This window comes from Orbicella franksi, chromosome 2, assembly GCF_964199315.1.
Source record: "Orbicella franksi chromosome 2, jaOrbFran1.1, whole genome shotgun sequence".
NCBI classification, from domain to species: domain Eukaryota; kingdom Metazoa; phylum Cnidaria; class Anthozoa; order Scleractinia; family Merulinidae; genus Orbicella; species Orbicella franksi.
The window spans coordinates 37437694-37458956 of NC_138146.1; the positions used below are offsets into that span (position 1 = coordinate 37437694).

Sequence of the window (21263 nt, forward strand, 5' to 3'; positions counted from 1 at the left end):
GGAGAGGGAAAGAGGAAAACGACCCCATATCGCCATAAGACCTGAGCTGGAGCTATAGAGGTATCCGTGGATAGCCTTGCATACGGCTGGCGCGACTAAATTGAATTGACCAATCAGGATTCAGCAGGCGAGAAAAACTAACAGGAAAGGCATTGAAATCGGGCAACTTTTCTCGCTGGAGATGGCTTTAAATATTCACGAAAAGTGTCACTGACTCCAGGCGCGATTACCGCAAGTTCAGAATTAAAGAATTAAGGACGTCGAAGCCCTGATCAAGAGCACTGGACCTCAAGTTGCTTTCCACTAATTGATCTTATTTTAAATTTTATTGCGGCACAGTTTACAAGCACGGGTGACTTTGTTGGCCATCGGCACGACTTACGAACGACCTTTACATGAGAACAGCCAGATCGTAGGCCAGTACGTCATCATTAGAAACAAATAATTAACGTGTAGCCACTCATAGTTCAATCCGGGAGTGGGGGACTTCCATGTGCGAGGGGATGCTAGTTGGAAAATTTGAATTTAAAGGAGCCCATCTGGTATGGCTACAGTTTTATTTGGTTCCTAAAAGGTACGACTTTAAGAAACACATGACAACGCTTTTTATTACTTTTTCGAGTGAAATCAAAAAGATATCTTGACGGCTTAAAATAGTGGCGTTTGACCATGGAGCCTAAGTGAGATTGAAATCCGTGATTTCCACCCCTAAGCGAGTCGACAAGCATCCCCACCTTTTCACATGGGAGTCTCCCCCGCCCCAAGAATTTAAATCTTGTTTCTAATCCACCAAAGACCTGTACACCCCTAATCTCTTATTTTTCAGTCCGTTTCGAAGGATTCCCGCGGCCATTTAGTTTTACGTGAATTCGACGGCTACTCTCCAAGTCCTTCAGGGCCTAGAGCTAAATATCCTCCATCGACCGCCAAATCTGCACCAGTTATAGCTGAAGCATCTTTGCTGCACAGGAAGGCAATGGTTGCTGCTACCTCTGCAGGCTCACAGAACCGCCGGTTCATCTGTAGCTTGGCAACGGTTGGCTCAATGTTCTTCCTCTCACCCACAATTGATTCTGCCTGCAAAGACATTTTTCAAGATTATTATAATGCAGATCAGAAATTAAACATCTCAAATACTGGAGAGTTGGCTATGCTACTCATAGTTAAGTAATATATCAAACACGAAGACAGTGTTTGACCACATTTCCACCCCGCGGACAGAGTTGAAAATACTTCGCGGAGTGGTGGAGTGTTTTGGACGAATTTCGAAGTGTTTGGAAATGTGGGTAAACACTGTTATGAGAGTTTGACATATGCTGCGGCGAAATATTTTATGGTTTTCGCATTTCCTTTCTAGCTTTTAGAAATTTCTTTGTATTGTTATTTTGCGTGCTTTGTGGTCAGTCCTATAAGGCTGTACTTACCCACCTACGACGTTTGGAACAAAGAAAGCTATTATCCCATTGCTTTCTCTGAGAGACGGGAGGGAAGGGCGGACGAAAGAACGAATAAACGAACGAGAAAGGAAGGAAGGAATGAACGAACGAACGAGAGTGAGCGAATGAGTGAGTGATTGAGTGATTGGGTGATTGAGTGACTAATAATGATAGCAATAGTATACAAAGAGTTGGAAGACTGCCACAGTTTAACATAAAGACAAGTAACACGTGAAGCGTCACCATTGCAGTCCAGGTATATCCGGGAGAAATAGAGTTTACTCTGATTCCATGAGGGGATAAATCCAGAGCCATCCTCCTGCTCATTGCTGTTACAGCACCTTTACTTGTCGCGTATGTCCAGCCCATATCGACAGCTTGAGCACGGTGGGACTGGACACTACTAATGTTCACCACAGCACAGTCCCAGGCCTCTGCTATAGAATCAAATCAAAGAGTTATTTGAGCAAACCTGTGAATTCCCCAGTGAATGATGATTGAAATGAGCTAACCTTTACGTAATAAGAATTTACCTTTTCAATAAAAAAACACACTCATGCTTTAAAGCGGAAATTTTACAATAAGCAATAGCCTAAACCTCAAAACTGAAAATGATGATTCTGACGGTAAAATTGTATAAAGACCTTTTCTCCGAACTTCATGACCACAGCAGAAAGGTCATTTGAAAGCTGTTCACCAACGCTGTAACACATCGTTGACAGGTTTTTGCCAACCTTTTCGTGACCTTTTCCTAATCTCCTTCGCAACATCTGCGTCGCCGTTGCGTGACTTAGGCCAGAGCAACTGAGATTAACACCTTCCCCGACCAACAAATGAACCGGCAATTTGAACACACATGGAAAAACAAGCTTCCGTCTACGTTTCCCGTGATCAACAGTTCTAACAACAATTTAATTGTTGCAACTGGCGAAATAACACGTTGACTATTGAATAATTTGACGCTTTGCACAGCGTCGAATTCACAGACGCTTGTATGGCTGTAAGACAACCGCATATAGTTGAACCTCTCCATAACAACCATCTTAGGGACGTTGCTGCAGAGGGGTGGCCGTTATGGGGAGGTAGGGGTGTAATATGATACCTTTCTTCGGACTGTACAACATTTCATTTGTAAAAGTTCGTATTGTAGCCTATATATTCGACGTAACACAATGGAAAATAGACCAATTATATAAAAACCAAACCAAAGCAAAGAACAAAGACGCGCGCCACGTGGTGAAGTTTCGTCACTTTTTTTTGATAAAAAATGGGGTCTTGCACACTACGTTCGTCAGTTGTTGAGTAATTGACCGTTGTCAAGAGGTAATATTTGGCTTTTGGGATTCGCTTTAGGGGCTGCTTCCGTAATAGAGAGGTTGTTGTTTTCGAGAGGTCAAAATAAGAGAGAATGCATGGACCGTCTGCCGGAACGAAAAAAAGTGCCGGGCCGAGGTAGAGAGGTGGCTGTTGTAGAAAGGTGGCCGAACAGTGGATGTACATATCTAAATGTTGCTTTTTCTAACGCATCGTCCGAAGCACATTTCGACTCGTGTTGTTGCGAGTTTGGCCACAAATGCTGCATGCTTTTTTCCAATTACTTGACCTATAATTAATATTTGATCTTTTATACATTGCACACATTTCCTCAAACGATATATCAAGGATGACTTCCAGGTACCATTTGCCGACAAGCTAAGGTCTTCCGTGTAATAAATAAAACTAGCCTCATGCATAATTCCGCCAGAGAAAAAAGTATCCTGGTGTTGCTTTTTGTTTTCAAAATGACATTAACGAGAAGAAAAGCAGTCAATTTTTTTTCATTAATGTCAATTACAGGCAACTCAGAGTTTTCTCTTTTACAGCAAATCCAGTTTCGTTTTCTCATATCTAGACTTTGCCGCCGGCATCTCTCACATTGCAACTTGCCAAAGACGTTTTCGACGTCAAAATCTTTAAAGTTCAGTATACCAGAAAGCCTAAAGGAAGCCAGTCTCCATTATTGTATGAGGTGGCTGTGTGGCAAACTGGAACCTTTACAGAATAGCAGAAATGAAATAAGAGAAAGCTGCAAAGAGTTAACCTGCGTCGAGGGCGCTACCTACCGCGGGTTATTTACGAGTAAATTTCCGTCTGCGAAGCAGGCTACAAAAAGTAAGAATTATCAAACTTTGAGGATATTGAAACGGAAATTCATTTGCAAGCTAAAAAAAGTAGAGAGAAAAGTGACGGGAACTTATACAAAGCGTCTAGGGTCACGTGATTACCGACTATACCTTCAGTCATAAATGGAAAACAGGCTTGCACCATGTTGGAATAGCCAATGACATTTATTCCCAAAATTCTCTCCCAGTCCTCTTTTGAAGAATCCAGACCTGTGAAGAGAATACCATAACAAATTTCAGATCTCAGTGTTAGGATCACAAATACAACATGGTTATGACTATGCTAGCTGAGTAATATATGTAAAGGTTTTATGGCTTCAGAGGTTTCATATATTACCAAGCTAGCATCCAATTAGCATATATTGACCATTTGAAGTAAAAAAAAAAGGAAAAAAAAGAAACTTATAAAAGTCGTGCAACGAAACACTACCCTCCAATTCAATCCCTCACAAGTTCAGTTGTCTGACATTGACGAGACTCTCCCCTGTCAGGTAATGCGATCGAGTGTGACTTTCACCGCACAGAATTACGCATCACGCATAATGCTAATAACTCATTGTTTACCCCCATCTCTAAGTCCATTTGCTTGTAAACTTTATAACGCTGAGTGTTTTAATGTAGACGGAATTTTAGTTCTTTTCTTTGATTCTTTGTAGGCGAGAGCATCCCACCCTCTCTCCCGGGTTTTGAGGTGCTACTAGTTTCGTAGCTTTGCAATAAATGATAAAGATGAGTTCGTCTCCTAATTGCGTGACTTCACGCGACGATTTAAAAATGGTAAACAGTTTGCTGCTTCGCTTCGCTGCGCAGCAATATTAAACGAGTAGCAAAACAACATAGGTATTGAGAGTGAAGAATGATCATCGCAGTTAATTTTCCAATTTAAGCAATTGGAAAGAAGAAGCCTGAAAAAATCAGGGCTTCAACGGGATTCGAACCCGTGACCTCCGCGATACCGGTGCGATGCTCTACCAACTGAGCTATGAAGCCACACATTGGGAGCGAGGTCAATTAATTGAGTTCATATCTTCCCGTGAGGAGTGAAATGATGTGAAGTTTATATGAAATAATTCATATATGAACTGCGGTTGTAGATGAGAGTGAAGAATGATCATTCTACAACCGCAGTTCATATATGAATTATTTCATATAAACTTCACATCATTTCACTCCTCACGGGAAGATATGAACTCAATTAATTGACCTCGCTCCCAATGTGTGGCTTCATAGCTCAGTTGGTAGAGCATCGCACCGGCATCGCGGAGGTCACGGGTTCGAATCCCGTTGAAACCCTGATTTTTTCAGGCTTCTTCTTTCCAATTGCTTAAATTGGAAAATTAACTGCGATGATCATTCTTCACTCTCATCTACAACCGCAGTTCATATATGAATTATTTCATATAAACTTCACATCAACATAGGTATTGTGGTAATTGTGGAAAATTGGCCAGTTTAAAATCAAGCAAATGTTCAGTTAAGTAAAAATGCAATTTTATGTCAATGCAAAATTTTCGTCAGTTGACTCGGCAGGCTTTCTGTCTGTCGCAAACTTACCACTACGAGTCGGAGCAACGCCTGCGTTGTTCACCAGAAAATGAATTTTTCCTTCGTATTGTTCCGCGACTTTCTTCACTCCTTCTACACACTGCTCTTTATCTGCTACATTCACTTTATAAAACTTGGCATCGTATCCAGCGGCCGTAAGTTCATCCTGCAAATGTTTACCAGCAGGTTCGTTGACATCAAACGCGGCTACTGAAGCTCCATCGTTGGCAAATCGGTTCACAGTGGCTCTCCCGATCCCCGATGCTCCACCAGTTATGATACACACCTTATTAGCAAATCGACCTTTTGTGTGCTGCGAATCAAGGGGAGGGTTTGATTGCGCCATCACTGGCTGCGTTAAGTCCAACGTTTGATTCTCAGATCGCCCTTTCGTGTTCGCGTGACTATTAAACCGCAGCTTAAGTGAAGGTCACGCACGGCGGAACCTGTTTATATGCAGCGTGTACCTTTGCATGTACCTTACCTTGGATCATGATACCAGATTCTAGGTATCATGATCTGATTGGTTAAATCGCCCATTTTTGACAGCTTTGAGATAAAGATTTGACAGATCTTGACAACAGCGTGTAAATTTGCATAATTTTCCGAGACCTAGGAAGATTGCGTTTAATGCACAGTTCACAAACGTGGAATTCGAGGCAGCCTTGAGAAATTCTTCCCACCGTTTTATTCATATCTCTGGTTTGAAATATGAGCAGAAGCTATGCCTGGAAAGACGAAACTGTGGTTCAGAAGCGCGTTGTTTTTGACATTCTACCGACTGAGGAACATGATTGTGTTTTAGTTGTAACGCCTTTGGTATGGATAATGAAAGACCCGGTTGAGGAGTTAACGCCTTTAGAGAGCGTTATGAGAATGTTATCAAAAGCCGATGCATCAGCGCGGGGAAAAATATCAATTTTGACAGGTGTAATAACCTTTCTGACTGATTTGTAACAGGCTAATCACCAAGGGCGGAACGTCTAGAGGCTCTCTAGGTTCGATTACTAGCCGCTGTTCGGGTAAAGAGTCCGTGGACGGGGAGGAACGCAGAACGGACTAAAGAGCGGGAGAAAACGAGCCTAGAGGCCCTAGGCCGCTCTCCCGCTCCGCTCTTGTCGGTTCGCTTCACTTGCAGAATTTTTTTTCCGCCCTCGCCGGGACCCTATATTCGAAGGCTATGATCCCGCACTCACCTGCCTATACAGTATCCCCATCCTATCCCCTAGCGGAAAGCCTATTCGTACGCTCGAGGACCTCATAGATGGTTGACGATTCTACGGAGTTGATTCGATGGCGTTCAAACAGTAAAGTAACTTATGCAAGAGAAAATAAATGTGCAGAGGTCTATGGCTGAAGCCTAAATTTGAGTTTAACTTTGTGCACCGTGCTGTGTACACGCATTTTTTCTTAACAAAGGGTGCCAATTCGAGCTACCGAAAAAGTACACTTGATGTATGATTAGCACGAATTCTCATTTCCTAGATTCGATTTATTCCTTAGATCGATTATCCCATCGACGTGAGAAAAGGTCTGAGAATAGCCTGACCTTACGCGAAGACGTCTTCGTGACGACTCAAACACATGTTTCAAGGAGAGCCGTTTTGAGAATGAAGCAAAAAGGGATGTGGCGTGTGAACAGTCTCCCGGCGACTGCGATAAAACATTCGCCTCGCTCTGCTCGCCCTAGCCCACGCTCGGTTAGCTTCGCTCGTAGGTTAGCCTGCAAAGGGCGGAAAAAATCCGGCGAGCGAAGTGAGCCTTTTAGCGCGAAATAACGAATTCCGCTCCCCCTCGTCTCGGCTAGCCCCGCTCGCCCTAGACCACACCCTGCTAGCTCGCACTAAACCCAACCGGGAGCCTGTTCGCAGGCTAGGAGCATGTTCATAGACTAAAAAGGATGGGGTGTGGGAAATATTTACACTGACGAGTTCGCATCTAAAACTTCAGTAGCTGTTAACAACTATACAACACAACAACTGAACTTATTTCACCGCATTCTCTGTGCCATAATTCTTTACTTTGCCAGACCGTTTTTCAGCCGGATTGTTCTCATTTGTAAGATTAATTCTAAAAATATATATATTTCTTTTCTAACAACAAACTAGGATATAATATTAAATAGTTTGCTCGCTTGATTTCAACCTAAGAAAATCAAAATCTAGCAAATAATAAATAACAGACAATAATTCGTCAAAGTTAAAATAAACGCGTATAAATCTGCTCGAGTTTATCATTTACATTCTTTTCAAAATAGACTATTTCTCTTAACGTAATCATTTGCAAGGTTTGTCAAGTTTCTTGAGCGATTCATTCATTTGCAACCCTCGCAAAAATTATCTGATTTATTTTCTTACATCTTGTGGCAATCCTTGAAAGGTCGAAACATTCAGGCATTCATAGGTCTCTCTTTCAAAAGTACAAAACTGCTGCATCGAAAGCATTTAACAGTTATTTTACAAAGTTTACAAAGATTACTTAGAAACATGCATTTATACAAAGGATTGCCGGATTTACAGAGATCATCCCTAAAAAAAGTTCTATATAATGTGAAAATTCTATTCCTCCCTTTAAATAACTAGAACATCACTGAAATAAATACTCTTACTAGAAAAATTGCCGTAAGGGAACGTTTAATCGCAGATAACCTTACTAACTTGAGTGACTTCCCTCTTGTCTCACGAAACGTAATCGTTTTGTTGCCTTTGACGTAGGAACAGATTCATGTAGTCCATAACCTCCTCAACATAGTCTTTGGAATGTAAAGACCCAGAGGAACTGAGCACGAATTTGCTGTGTACTGCTCAGTTGAAACGAATGATCCTAGTTCAATCCAAAGTGATTTCCAAATGCTACAGCAACTTCGCAATCTGAGTTTACGATTTTTCCCACTTTGGGATGCAGGGCGTTGAAAATTTCATTCCTCCAGCGTGAATTCTTAAAGCATGAACGCCGAAGGCTTGCTATTTCTTATGAAGGCGGTTTAGGCGGGGCTGGTTTTCTCCTAGGCGATCCAAAACCCTTCTTTTTCTTGTTGAAACCGATCGGTACTTCCCATACCTTTCTTGGTATGTGCGTATAGTATGTAAATACAAAGGCTCGGGTAATGTGTTGACCACAACGCGTGTGCTTGAGGCTCTGCATTCTTTCCATGTTATCTTCCCTTCGTTTCAACAATGACGCCTTCCTCCTGGCAGCCGCTTGAGCAGAGCGCATGCGTGCTAAAGCTTCCAGCCGGTGTGCCATTTCAATGCGTCTCTGTTCCTCGCGGAGCCGCTCTTGCTCAGCTTCTTCCCGCTTACGCTTTTCTTCTTCAGCCCGTTGTTGTTCTTCTTCCTCCCTCCTCAGCCTTTCCTCTTCTTCCTGCCTCAACTTAGCTTCCTGCATTTCAGCGATCCGCCTCATCTGCTCGCGATACTCTCGCTCCTCTTTTATCCTCTGAAGCTCTTCCTCTGCTTCGCGTATCTTCTCCTCTTCTAAACGCCGTTCTTCTTCCTCCATCTGAAGCGCCATGAGCCGTTCTTCCTCGCGTCTTTGCTCTTGTTCCAAGCGTTCCAGTTCTTCTTTCCGCTGCCTCGCCTCGTCAATTTCTGCCATTCTTTTCTCGCGATTCATTCGCTGTTGTTCAAGTTCTTTCTCTCGCTCTCTTAACTCTTCTTCTCGTTTCTTCTTCTCTTCACGCTTCTTCTGTACTTCCAGCCTTCTTCGTTCTGCCTCAGCCGCCCTTCTCGACTCTCGCTCTTCGCGCGCCTTTTTCTTCGCTTCCTTCAGTTTCTCCAACGCTTCCTGTTCCTGTCGTTTCGCCTCTTCCTCCTCCTCCATCCTTTTCATCTTTTCTTCTTCAATATTTTTCTGCTTCTCTTCTGCCTCAGCCTTGGCTCTGACTGCCTCTTCTTCTCGCTCTTTTAACAAGCGCATTTCCTCTTCTTTCAATCTCTTTTCCTCCTCTTTCCTCTTCCTTTCTTCTTTTCTTTGATCTGCTCTCAGTTTAGCCAGCTCCTTCTTGGACATTTTCTTGGGTAGAGAAGGTGCATATGCATCTCTTTTCTCTGGTGAAACTTCCGGGGCCACCTGAGGCATTTGCATGGTCTGTACAGACTCGCGTCTTTTGACTGGTTCATTAACAACAGCACCGCCACAGGCCTGATTGACAGCAGCTATAGTCATGTCACTTTTACTTTGCTCTTGAATGAACTGACGTAGTTCATCGTCCATTCCATCTAACATTTCCGGTGTGTTGAATGCATCAAAATCGATATTTTCAGGGTCTATAGTGGACTCCTGCTCGCTTTTCTTCCTCGCAGATTTGGACTGTTTCCCGGGTTTCTTTTTGGAATCGCTTTTCTGCAATAATAGAAATACAATTGATCAATTAATCCATAGTTCCTTAACTTATTACCAATGTTTATGAGTTCACAACAGCACCTTCAATAATAATTATACGACGCTCTTTCGATTCCCTCCTTTTGTAGCAGCTTTGGCCCCAAATTTGACCCCATAAATTCCTTGTAGCAACGCTCTCTAGCATTGTTGATCTACCTCTTCACGGGAAAGCTTCAACCTTGCTGCCAATGAAGTCAAAATTTCAACTTAACACGAGGAAAGTTATTTTTACTAAACTAACCCTGGTAGGCTACTTGATCTTCATTATCATCATACTCCTTCATTCTCTAGTATGGGCGAGATTTAGGCCCCGCCTACATTACGCCGGAAGGATTTGAAAACTCAGCTTTATTTCTACGGTTAGGCCTACCGTCCACACTAATCCGTCAAGAAAACGCTCTTCGAACCAGAAGAATTTGAAAACACCGGCTTTTCGTTTTCGTTTGGACAGAAAACCTTTTAAAAATGGATCTTTGTGAAAACGATGGTAAAGGTAAAGTCTGCATACGAGCCAAGTGGCCCATCAGGCCGGAGCTTATCCCGGTTTCTGTAGCATGAAGCGACTAGGAGTATTTCTACTCCTCCCTGGATGGGATGCTAGTCCATCGCAGGGTTACCCCCAGCATTAAGTTCGCCGGTACCCATTTATACACCTGGGTGGAGAGAGGCACTGTGAGAGTAAAGTGTCTTGCCCAAGAACACAACACAATGGCCCCGGCCAGGGCTCGAACCCGGACCACTCGATCCGGAGACGAGCGCACTAACCATGAGGCCACGATGACCTCACGATAATCATGTGATTTCCGTGTACGAGTTTTCATCAAACACAAATCCAAAATGACCAGTGATTGTTGCGTTTTTAAATTCCTCCAGCGTAGCGTGGACGGAAAACATTTGATGTGTTTTCAGAGTGAAACATCCGTTTTCAACTTACTCCGGCGTACTGCGGACAGGGCCTTGTTACCTATATATCTATACAAAAGCAAATTGTCAAATACTTGTGAAATGTTCGTGGCTAGTCTGACGCGGCGTTTCGTCTCGGCCAAGAGACTCTTCAGAGACCTTTAGAATTCAAAGGCAAACTCGTTGAGCGTCACGCCCAAAGTCCCGTTCGCAAATTCGTACGGTTGGGAATCCTTCTGCGATAGAGGGCCAGACTGTCAACATCAAGAATTTGCGAACGGGACTTTGGGCGTGATGCTCAACGAGTTTGCCTTTGAATTCTAAAGGTCTCTGAAGAGTCTCTTGGCCGAGACGAAACGCCGCGTCAGACTAGCCACGAACATTTCACAAGTACCTATAAATCGTTTTCTATTCTTCTCATACTACCAAGAGAGACTTACGTGCGTACCTTATCCTTAGGTTTACTTGGCGTCTTGTTCTTAGACACCAGCGCCGCTAGATCCGATAAGTCATTCTTTTTCTCGGCTGTCGTCGGACTTGTTCTAGTGACCAGTCCCCCTGACGTTAAATCGCCTTCTTCACCTTCTTTACCAATCCCCTCCAGCTCCAGTTTGCCGTCTTTCGGCGCATCACGTTTGGAAAGTAAATCGCTGACCATCTGTCGGCGGGCCTCCCTTTCTTCAACCGTCGGTTCTTTCACCTCTTTGTTCATCTCGTTGTTCTTTGCTAAGCTCAATCCTGGGAGATCAGGTTTCGATTCAGCTTTGCTTTTACCATCTTTGGGCTTTTCGCTAAGGCTTGAAGGCGCAGGTTTAGGCTGTTTGTTAATCGTAGTTTTAACAGCTTCTGGTTTGGGACGGATTCTCGGCTCCCCTTCCATACTTGAGTTGCTTGACTTTTCAGCAGCTTTCCTGTCAGTGTCCTTTTCCTGGATACAAGTCCCTGAACCGCGCCGGGTTCGGGCGGATCTATCACGAACTTGAGGCTCCTGCCCAGACTCAATGTAGTTCCGCACGGTCTCTCCGATACTCAAGGGTACATTTCTCTGTTCTTCGTTCACTGGGGATGATGGCCGCGACTTCTCAATATCAATCATCTCCTTGTAAGGTGAAGTAGGTCGATGATCGTCTACCTTTAATGGAACAAAAACATGGAAATGAGTGACAACAGAATAAAATTATTTCCAAGACAAAATTGACAGACAACGATTGTAAAAAAAGTGGTTTAAATTTTCCTCTTTAAAGAACTTCAATCTTCTAATCATGAACTACAGTACAAAACAATGAAAACTACAAGATAAAACGTCAAATTTACTTAATCACTTCTGAAAATGCTTTTAGATAAAGTTTTCAATACGTACAAGATTGCCTATGGGGCCATGCGAGCGTGTCACCTAGGCAAGCATCTCAGTTAAAAATAAGTTAATTTCCAAATAATTTCTGATGATCTCTAATATTTGAAGCTGTTTTATTAGAAGTAAGCACGATAAAACTCTGTCAGGATTACTTATTTTTCTCTCGAAAACGAATACAGGCATATCAACCTGGGTTCGGGTTTCGTTCATTCCCACGATCGAACTGGCAGCCAACAAATATTAACCGACATTAACAAAACAAAGCTGCAACCATCTGCCAAATATAGTCACCAAAGGTAAAGCTATATACCTCGTCCATCATCGTTAACATACAATCAGCTCGTAAAAGAAAAGAAAATGTTATTGCCATAATCTTACCTTTCCTTTAATTTCCAATCCTGTTTCCGCCAAAAGTTTTTTGTGAAGTATTTGATCAGCTTTGATTGGCGCGGGAGAACTGGCACGAGAGACCTCTGCTGCTTTGCGCGCAGGTTCCTCTGGTGTTATCAGAGTGGAATCCTTCGGTTCTGTTTCAGGGTTAAGGAGAAACATGGAAACTACATACGCTGTCCCAGGTAATCATAGTGTAGAGTTATTAATGTACTAAACATGTTTCCTGCAATATGTAGCGAATGAGAACTGTCCTACCAGAAAAACCATTGTACTCTGATAATCGGAGATGTTACTTCGGTTAGATCAACATTGACAAAAGAAGATCAAGGTACTTCTAACCTTGATCCTCCCTTAACATTGACAATTTTTCTTAGATTTTTTAAGCAACATCATCAAAAAATTCTTACAAGCCCCCAACAAAAAAACAGAAAATTTAAAAAGAAACGACTACAAAAATACCTGGTGTTCCAAAATTATTCACCAAAAATATTTTACGTTGAATTGGTCGAAATATCAAAAAATATCAAGAAATCGTATCTTAGTTATATTGGTCCGATCGGAGGAACAAAGGAAAAATAACAGATCTAGATATCTGCGAAATATATTTATTCAGCCAATTGTTGTGAAGCAAAAGAGCAAAATTTGCATTTAGAACACAGCTAAAACAACTTGAAAAACGTCTGCGGCAATCACAACATCACGAACTTTAGTCTATGTAAATCTCAAGACCTTTTGAAGTATAAAATCCAGGTTAAATAATCCCTACTTTTTCAAAGACAAAGGAAAAAAAAAACGAAACAAACAAACAAACAAACAAACAAGCAAACAAACAGAAACAAAAATAATAATAACGATAAAGAGAAAGAGAAAAAAATACGTTTCTGATTTTAATCTCATTCGTGAATAAACGTTTTGGCTTTTTGCACATTACGTTCTGTTTAAAACGAAACCGAACATGATCTTACCTTGGACATTAATTGACAAATTTTCCGGGACGGCATTGGTTGGTTCAGGGTCCTGTACATGAGTGCTTACAACGTCAGATATCGCTGATTCAGCAGTAACCAGTTCGACTGGTGGCGAGGGTTGCGGTAATACAATCACTGTTTCTTCGTACTCTCGAGGTTCAGTTACCAACAGCATGGTCTCGCTTTCATGTAGCTCTGGGGAAGAAGACGTCACGACCTCGTTCCTATGCAACTCTTCTATTGGGGTTTCTTGCTGTAACTCGTGTCGTATCTCGTCGTATTCTGCTGTGTTTGGGGAAGCTGCTGTAAGAAATTAAGCGTTCTCAGTTAGAAGGGTCCCGAAAATTGTACTAACAGATGAAAAATTATAATCAATAATAATCAGATTGGCCAGAAGGGCTAGTCTTAAATTCAAATTTCCGCTTCACAAATAACTTGACTCGGAATTCGAAAGAGTCTTTCGTTCAGTACGTTGTTTCACTGATTTTCACGTTAACATTTTTCTCATTGTGTTCCCCTCTCGCTCCACGTTTGAAAAAATGTGATTTCGCGTTCGAGAGTCCCAATGTAACGAAGAAGAATGAAATCTCAAATCTCATTATATAAACAGCAACTTGAGTACCTGGCTGAATGGAATCTGGCTCTGAGCTCTCCTGTACGTTCACGGACGGTATAGGCATTAATTCCTCCCCAGGGAATCCCTCGGGGAGACCTTCAGGGGTAGAGATAGCAAGCTCTATCAAGAAAGAAGAAAGACGCATATGTTATGGTCTGGGTAAAATAGGCTTGGATAGCAAAGAATAACAGATGTTCTATCAGAATATTGTACCAAACGTCTGATACACATCGTTTTAAAATGGAACTGCTGTTGTGGTAGAGTGAACAGATTTTGACTTTGAACCAACACAGAACATAAACACTCCACGCATCTTGTTTGAATCAATCAGGTTTGGGTCGATTGAAACCTTTCTATAACACTGAATATATCATGATCCGAGAGTGTGACTTGACACTGATGTGATTTGGGCTCAGAGGTTTACTTACTTATCGTGGAGGGGGGGGGGGGGGAACAAATGTACACCACTAGCTTTGAACGCGCGTTACCTTGGGAGATGCTATCTTCGTCATCACTTCTATTCATTTCCTCTGGCTTAGCATCTTCCTCGTGCTCCGCCACTCCAGGCCACTCCAGCTCAGCTGTTTCCTCTTCGGCAAGCATTTCTTCAAACACTCCTTCGACCACCGACTGTGACCGAACTACCGCCTCGGGAACTTGGGCCAAGTCAGCCTCACTTCCAAGAGTGGCTTTTGTTTCTGTGCCTTCCTGGGTCGACTTTGCACTCGAAGTCCTTGTGTCACCTTCAACTTGAATTTCTTCGTCTTGTCCGTCATTCTGACGGCTTGGAGAGCGGCTTGTAATAATTCTGTCACGAGAGGAAGAGGACGATTTTCTCTCTTCAGCATCACCAGCTGCTATTACCGCTTCTTTCCATTGCTCGCTTGTAGCAGAAGACACAGCCGACGAACCTCGAGATCTAGCAACTTTCTCTCGACGAGACTGAACCGAAGCCGAGCGAGTTGAAGGCGTAGCTACCCGAGAAGCGACCGAGGGACTTCTCGGAGATGGAGAAGGGCTTTTCGCGGCAGTATCACGTGATGGTGATGCGGTTCGTGAGCCAGCAATATCTCCATAAACTTGCCACGTTGCCTGTTGCTTGGTATCATCAGCAGGGTCATCATGTAACACAAACAATTCATCTCTGACTTCAGGCCAAGTCGGAGAATTCTCCTCGCGTTCCATTTCATCGAACTCTGGGGAACGAGCGAGGAAGTCATGATCAAGAGACATCGCGGAGAGTCCCCTGTTGTAATGTGATACACTCGACAGGCTTCCAGTAAGGCTGGAGTGGAGACTCGAACGAGTCCTTCTATTGGCTGTCCCTGGAGGAAAAGAGGAAGAACTTCATTTAACTACTTCATTTAAATCCAGCACAAAAGTCGCCAACGATATTACTAGTCATAATATCTGCTAAAGTAAAATAAACAGTCGAGGAAACAAACCTACCAGCGCTCGAAACTCTCCTCCGTACGTCCACTTTCTCCTCTCTACCACTGCGAAGAGAGCCAGCGCTTGATGGCCTACGCGAATTATTTCCAGACCCCGTTTGGTCGCCTGGCAAAGCAGCTTCATCTTCTTCTTCAATGGTGTTTGCCGTTCGGTTCCATTCCTCACTCTAATATAAAAACCAGACAACTTTAGGTAAAGTGCCTGACTCGGTAAGAATGTTTTGTACCTCTGTGCAAAAAAGGCAAACGATATTCAAACTGAACAGAAAACTAGCGACACTGCAAGAATCTCTCCTGTTTGAAGTCTGAGCACATATTCTCTTTTTTCAGAATACACCAGAAACGCCAAAAGCGAGGTGAGAGACAGTGTAATACCTAACATAAAGCTGTCATCTTTATCTTTTTTTTTTTCATTTGAACTTTTCAACCCTAACTTTTCTACTTCTAAAGTACCTCACGGAAAAGAACAGCAGCGATCAGAATGAAGGTTTTATATTTTCAAGTACCTTGCCATCTGGGCTGGCCAGACGTTGACCCTTGGAGCAGTCAGGCGTTGCTCCTCTAGATGATCCCAAATGGAAAGACGGTGAAGGACTGCGACTGAGTCTCACAAGGGGACTGGGACCTCGCCGCTGATATCGACCGAAGCCTACGTCAGCATTGATGATCTCGTGAAGATGATTTGGTGTAGAACCAAGCGCTACAAAGAAATGAAAACGTCATTCAAAAGGAATTTAAATGTGATCCGTAATTATAAATGACAGGTTCCATTTCAGCTGAAACCGTGGACCTCGCTGGATCCCTCCAACAGAGAAAGACCTAACGCCGGCGGAATGCGCAAAATTTGTTACGATTAGAAATGAAAACTGGTCTATAGTTGGCCTGATTTGCATCATTATTACTAATATTTAGATCGATTAAAAAAACAGTACAATCAGCATGGCTTACAGACTTTTTTCATTTTCCCAAAAAAGACAACAACAAAAAAAACACAGGAAACCACAAAGAAGTTTTTCGATTGCGTGGGCTGTTTCCGAATCGTTTTTCGCGCAATTCTTTAGCCAATCAGAAGCAAAACGCTCATTGATCTAAACGCCATGCGCCTGTTTCTCGCGTTTGGCACTGCCCCCTTTATTTCTTGGTTTTGGCTTTGGGACAAGAGTCGTTTTTTAAATATTTTAAATGTTACTCCGAACGAAAATGTTCTACTTGTCGTAACCGATCTTAAACATCAAAGCTCAACACATCAATGGACGAATCTACTCAGAATTAATTACAAGGGTACTGCAGTATGAGCAAACGTTATCAGAAAAGACACGTACAGGGGATACGGGGAACTTTTGGACTGACCTCTAGGGAGTGGGGCTGGTTTGGCACTGGTAATCCTGGGATTAGCTCTTGGTGACTCCAGGGTGGGTGGGATGGGTGCTGTTTTAGGTCTTGAGTCGGCAACCTCGTAGAAAGTAGATCCATATCTGAGATTCGACATGAATGGAATAGATGATGAAAACAAGTTGGTGTGACCGGGTTGCATTCTTGGTGTTCTAGGTGATGAAAACGAAGAGAACTCGTCTAAAGTTTCACACCTGTGGACAGAAAGAAAAAGAAAGCCAAGAGAGATTCGGTAATCAGTCCTGAATGTAAGTAAGACTCAGCTAAGTGGAAATAAGTGAGGTTTAAAACTTTTCTCATTTGTCTTTGAACGTTAAATTAAGATTACTAGCTTGTTTTTACTTTGTCTTCTTTCTCCCTTTGTGTTGCAAATTGAATTGGGAAAGGAAGGGAAGATAAAGACAATGAATACTTTGAAATTGAATAACAGAAAATTAACAAATGGTTACCTAATTTCAAAGACAATGTAAAAAACAGAGTCTACCCTAGTCTTAAACACAACAGTATGCTTTCAAAAGAGCACTTCCCAAAGAATTTGATCATTAGCCCATATTTGCTCTCTGTCCAAAACGACAGGAAAAAAAGGAAAAAAAATGGACCGTGACCCACCACAGGATTTTTAAGATTAATTGGAACTGCTAACCTCTGTCGGGAACATCCCTGCTCAGGGGTGGATTTAGGGGAGGGAGGCGGGGGGCGGGGGACCACAGCCCCTCTTTGTTCTTGTTTTGTCAAAAAAAAAGACCAACCATCTTTAGAGCGGATATTGCATTCAGTTTTGAGTTTTGGGGGTACGTGGTCTGCACTCTGCCGCAGTTTCTTTGGTCCCCCTATCTGAATTTTCTGGATCCATCCCTGCAAAGACAGGGTTCGTACTCTTTAAAACTCTTCAATTCCATGACTTTCCACGACCTTTTCCATGACTTTTTCTTGCTTTCCACGACCTTTTTTCCACTTTCGAAAATTCTCAAAACTCTCGTTGTCAAAGGAGTCAAATTTGTATTTTTTGTAAATTATCTCTGGCGTTTGCCAAAATGTGTTTAGTTCAAACTGCCCTGAGAGCATCGGTGTGGGAGGCTAATTGCTCGGTAGCTCGCCTTTATTTTATTCTGTGCAGTGATGAACATACCAGACTTAGCTATTATTTTCCATGACTTGCATGACCAACTTTTAAATTCCATGACTTTCCAGGCCTGGAAAATGAAATTCTTGATTTCCATGACTCCCCAGGTTTTCAATGAAGAACAGGATTCTGTTTGGTGTACTTACCCTTCAACACCAATATCTGGCATGTGATCTGATGACATGACTCTGTGCTCAAGATGTTCGTTATTTTTGCTCCTTCCTGATCTGCCATACTTTATGTAATCTTGTATGATGCCAGTTATTTCCTCATCATCTTCCAGGAATTGGGAGTAATGGGATGCAGTGTTGGTGGAATGAGAAGTTTTAGTGGAAAACGGAGTCTGTGATCTGAACCTCCTGTGGGAATTATGACCACTGGAAAGAAAATGACTGATATTAAAACATTATTTTCAGATCAAAGGATTTCTTTGAAGCTTCAGGGTACATTGTACTGGATTTTGCAAGAGCAAGAGTGATCTAAAAATAACTTGAGTGAGTATGACAAACTCTCTCACCCTTCATCCTCTCTTGGTAGCATACATTTTACTCTTAATCACCAGGGACTGGCTTTTGTTCAACAGTGTTATTCCAAATTTTCATATTACTGTGATTCTTAAATGGTAAGGATAAAATCTACATACATGTACAAGTCAAGTGGCCCATCAGGCCGGCACGTATCTCCAGTTTCTCTACCCCCTGGATGGGATGCTAGTCCATCGCAGGGTTACCCCCAAGCATTAACTTCACTGGTACCCATTTATACACCTGGGTGAAGAGAGGCTCTGTGAGAAAAAGTGTCTTGCCCAAGAACACAACACAATGTCCCTGGCTAGGGTTTGAACCTGGACCATTCAATCCAGAGGAGAGTGGCACTGTGCTTCAGATTCTTAGATGCCTTTAACTAAAACTCTCACCTAGATTTTTTAAGCTCCTCAAGGTAGTAATCAGGATCAGCTCCTGGCTGAACATGTTTATCAGCTGTCAGGTTTTCTGAGTCAAGGTAATGAAGAAATCTCAAAAATGTCTTGTCCCTCTTTTGAGGGTTTTCTCTCCCTGATGTTTCATTTGGATAGTTTGTTCCTTCCCAGGTTTCCTCATCCTACATAAAGCAATATAAACAACAGTAATTAATTTTAATTTTGTCATTTAACAAACACAGTCAAGGCTCTCATTAAGTATCAAGTCACCTGTAGCTTCACACCAGTAACAAACATGTTACCTTTTGAGTGAATTGCATCAACTACAGGCAATTTCACCCGTAAAATCAAGACCAATCAAGGGCCCATCAAACATACTCAGCCATGGCAGGTGCTAATGGTTTTGGTCCTTAATAATGACAGACCTGACATCTTCCAAAACAGTTGTTTTAATAAGCTGAGGTCTTGCTGTACAAGCTTTTCCTCTAAAGTCATTAGTATTGGGCTAATGGCATTGAATATATCATATCAGGTTAAAGTTATTCTTCCCTCTAAACACTGAGTAGTTCATATTTCCTGGCCACTTGATCAAGTTGATATATTCAATAAATAAGGAACATTGTATACAGTGGAATCCTGATTTCTCAAACCTCTGAGTGAAAAGTAAATTGGTTTGAAAAATCCAGTAGTGTGGGAAATTGGGGGTGAAATTACAGTGTTCAACTGAAGAGAGTGAAATGACTTTTGGTTCCATATTGGGAGATTTGAAAAATTGAAGGCTTGAAAAATTGGAATTCCACTGTGCTTTGGACAGTTCCTTTACATTAATTAAGTAACACAGAATACACAGAACAAAAGCACAATAATCTTACCTCTTTTCCAAACTCAAGCACTGAGTTGGTCAAATTCCCCAATGTTCTTAGCTTGAGGCCTGCCTCATAAACGTTTTCCTTGTTAATGTGGGTCTCTCCACTTCCATGGTGACAAAGATCCTCGCTTGGGGTGAAAAGTATAATTGCACCTTTGCGAGTGACAAACGTCTTTGGGAGAGCAAGTTGTCCATCTTCCACTGAAAAACTGCCAGCTGATTGGGCAGACTTGTTAAGAGAGGAAGTCTGATTAAGTAACTGGGGTAACAGAGGTTCTATAGGGGACTGGGAAAGACAAAAAGAACCATAATTTAGCCTACTTGAATTGGTTAGTAACTGGCCAGTAACTTATCATTATCAGTGACTGACCTAGGCAAGGGGCAAGGGCTCCCTTATCACTATGGTCCCTCCCACTTTTTGAGTGAGACCAACTTGATTTTACCCCCTCCCCTGTCCTGTTGAGCGCTCTGAAGAATCAGGTCCAAAACAGGGGTGAGGGGTGAGAGGTGCGGGATAAGCCAGAATATCACTCTGATTAGCCCAGCCACCTGATCAGCATGACAACCACTTCGGTTAGCCTGAATAATGCTCACTTTATCTCGCACCTCACAGCCCTTACCAATATTTTAGACCTGCCATTCTAAAGAACTCAATTGTTAACTGTAAATCGACTGTTTTCCCTTTTAAATCATTAATTTTGCTGTAAAATGGTTTGACTGCTCATTTGAGATTAAAGACGTTGCAACATAGTTAACTGATTGCAAATCTGATACCTTGATGCTTACTACTTTAGAAAGCCTTTTCGCGATGCACTTTCCCGACACTTCATTAATTTTACGACAGAGAAAAACTAATTGCAGTCGCGTTTGTATTTATTATCCATTATACATGTCTGTACGTCAAGCTTGTTCAAACAGCATTAATTACATCAGACCTTGAAACCATTAATTAAAAGGACTATTGGAAAATTGACACGGGTAACAATGTTCCATCTTTGAACAAAGCTTGCCATCGCTTTATCCTAAATTTACTGTGGTTTCTTTCGGTTTTATCCTTCGTGCAAGGTTTCACGATAAACTGCTTGCATGTCGGTCCTGATAAGCTTCCATTAGATATTAATTTTGTTACACGCAAAAGGTCGCATATAAGTAACTCTGACGATGCGGAGGGGATAGAATCGCAGCCCGAGAAGCGAAAAATAAGTTTATATCGGCAGCTAGAAAAAAAATCGAAAATCAGATTCTTTGAAGCGAGTTCTGTAAATCATGCAACATGCCTTTGTAAGATCTTGTAAGTCTTTTCTTCACTGGCCATTGTAATTTGTGCTGAACCACAAATGAATTCATGAAAAACAAAAGATGAATCAACCTTCCGAAAAATAGAGAGTCGTAACATTTCCAGGATGGATAGAATTATCGATAAACCAGGCAAGATCGACTTTTGTTAGTTCTTGTTTACAGCAACTCAAGACTGTTTGGAAAGTTCTAACAGCGCGCCGGTCAAAACATGTTGTCGTCATGCATGACCCGTGCCCAAAAGGAAAAGAGCAATTTGTGCCTCACCTTCTGATATGAGTACTCTTCACACTGTAAATCACCATCCCAACCAGCTTTTCCGCGAGCTAGCGGCGAAAACATCTAACACAGGGGAGTGAATTCTGATTTACGCGTCCTCAACACCATCGCCGCACCGCATCACGCCATCTTTGACTCTGGCTATCATATTCTCGAAACAAAGATCTTGGTCACC

The 21263-nt window shown here is 42.2% G+C and overlaps 2 protein-coding genes and 1 non-coding gene across 5 annotated transcripts; 1 reads left to right on the forward strand and 2 right to left on the reverse strand.

Annotated features, from left to right (window-relative positions):
• Positions 1 to 307: 307 nt before the first annotated feature.
• LOC145479708 (3-oxoacyl-[acyl-carrier-protein] reductase FabG-like) lies at positions 308 to 7080 on the reverse strand. Of its 2 annotated transcripts, XM_081458146.1 has the most exons (4): positions 5153 to 7080; positions 3710 to 3808; positions 1680 to 1873; positions 308 to 1077 (listed from the first exon to the last, which is right to left on the reverse strand). In XM_081458146.1, the coding sequence occupies exons 1-4, from the start codon at positions 5487 to 5489 to the stop codon at positions 877 to 879; spliced, it is 831 nt and encodes a 276-aa protein (XP_081314272.1). In that variant the 5' UTR covers positions 5490 to 7080; the 3' UTR covers positions 308 to 876. The 2 variants fall into 2 exon arrangements, with proteins under 2 accessions (XP_081314272.1, XP_081314271.1); XM_081458145.1 differs by having other exon boundaries at positions 998 to 1873.
• Positions 4819 to 4891, forward strand: Trnaa-ggc (transfer RNA alanine (anticodon GGC)). The gene has a single exon. It is a non-coding gene; the product is annotated as a tRNA-Ala (tRNA).
• Positions 7081 to 7176: 96 nt separating the features above from the next.
• On the reverse strand, positions 7177 to 21225 carry LOC145479662 (uncharacterized). 2 transcript variants are annotated; one of them, XM_081458078.1, is made up of 13 exons: positions 21077 to 21225; positions 19518 to 19742; positions 18643 to 18827; positions 17873 to 18103; positions 16562 to 16797; positions 15718 to 15911; positions 15210 to 15378; positions 14249 to 15085; positions 13767 to 13880; positions 13142 to 13447; positions 12162 to 12310; positions 10878 to 11561; positions 7177 to 9487 (listed from the first exon to the last, which is right to left on the reverse strand). In XM_081458078.1, exons 1-13 carry the CDS (start codon positions 21149 to 21151, stop codon positions 8114 to 8116), a joined length of 4779 nt encoding a protein of 1592 aa, XP_081314204.1. In that variant the 5' UTR covers positions 21152 to 21225; the 3' UTR covers positions 7177 to 8113. The 2 variants fall into 2 exon arrangements, with proteins under 2 accessions (XP_081314204.1, XP_081314203.1); XM_081458077.1 differs by having other exon boundaries at positions 19518 to 19799.
• Positions 21226 to 21263: the final 38 nt, after the last annotated feature.

What these genes read in the sequence shown, in the direction of transcription:
- LOC145479708 (XM_081458145.1), bottom strand. Translation starts at nt 5,489, where the DNA reads ATGGCGCAATCAAACCCTCCCCTTGATTCGCAGCACACAAAAGGTCGA. An exon ending in CGTTGCTCCGACTCGTAGTG is followed by an intron (nt 3,809 to 5,152) that starts GTAAGTTTGCGA and finishes TTCTCTTCACAG; the next exon opens with GTCTGGATTCTTCAAAAGAG. An exon ending in TTTTCCATTTATGACTGAAG is followed by an intron (nt 1,874 to 3,709) that starts GTATAGTCGGTA and finishes TTGATTCTATAG; the next exon opens with CAGAGGCCTGGGACTGTGCT.
- LOC145479662 (XM_081458077.1), bottom strand. Translation starts at nt 21,151, where the DNA reads ATGTTTTCGCCGCTAGCTCGCGGAAAAGCTGGTTGGGATGGTGATTTA. An exon ending in TGCTTGAGTTTGGAAAAGAG is followed by an intron (nt 18,828 to 19,517) that starts GTAAGATTATTG and finishes TGCTTTATGTAG; the next exon opens with GATGAGGAAACCTGGGAAGG. An exon ending in GATTGGAAATTAAAGGAAAG is followed by an intron (nt 11,562 to 12,161) that starts GTAAGATTATGG and finishes GTTCCATTAAAG; the next exon opens with GTAGACGATCATCGACCTAC.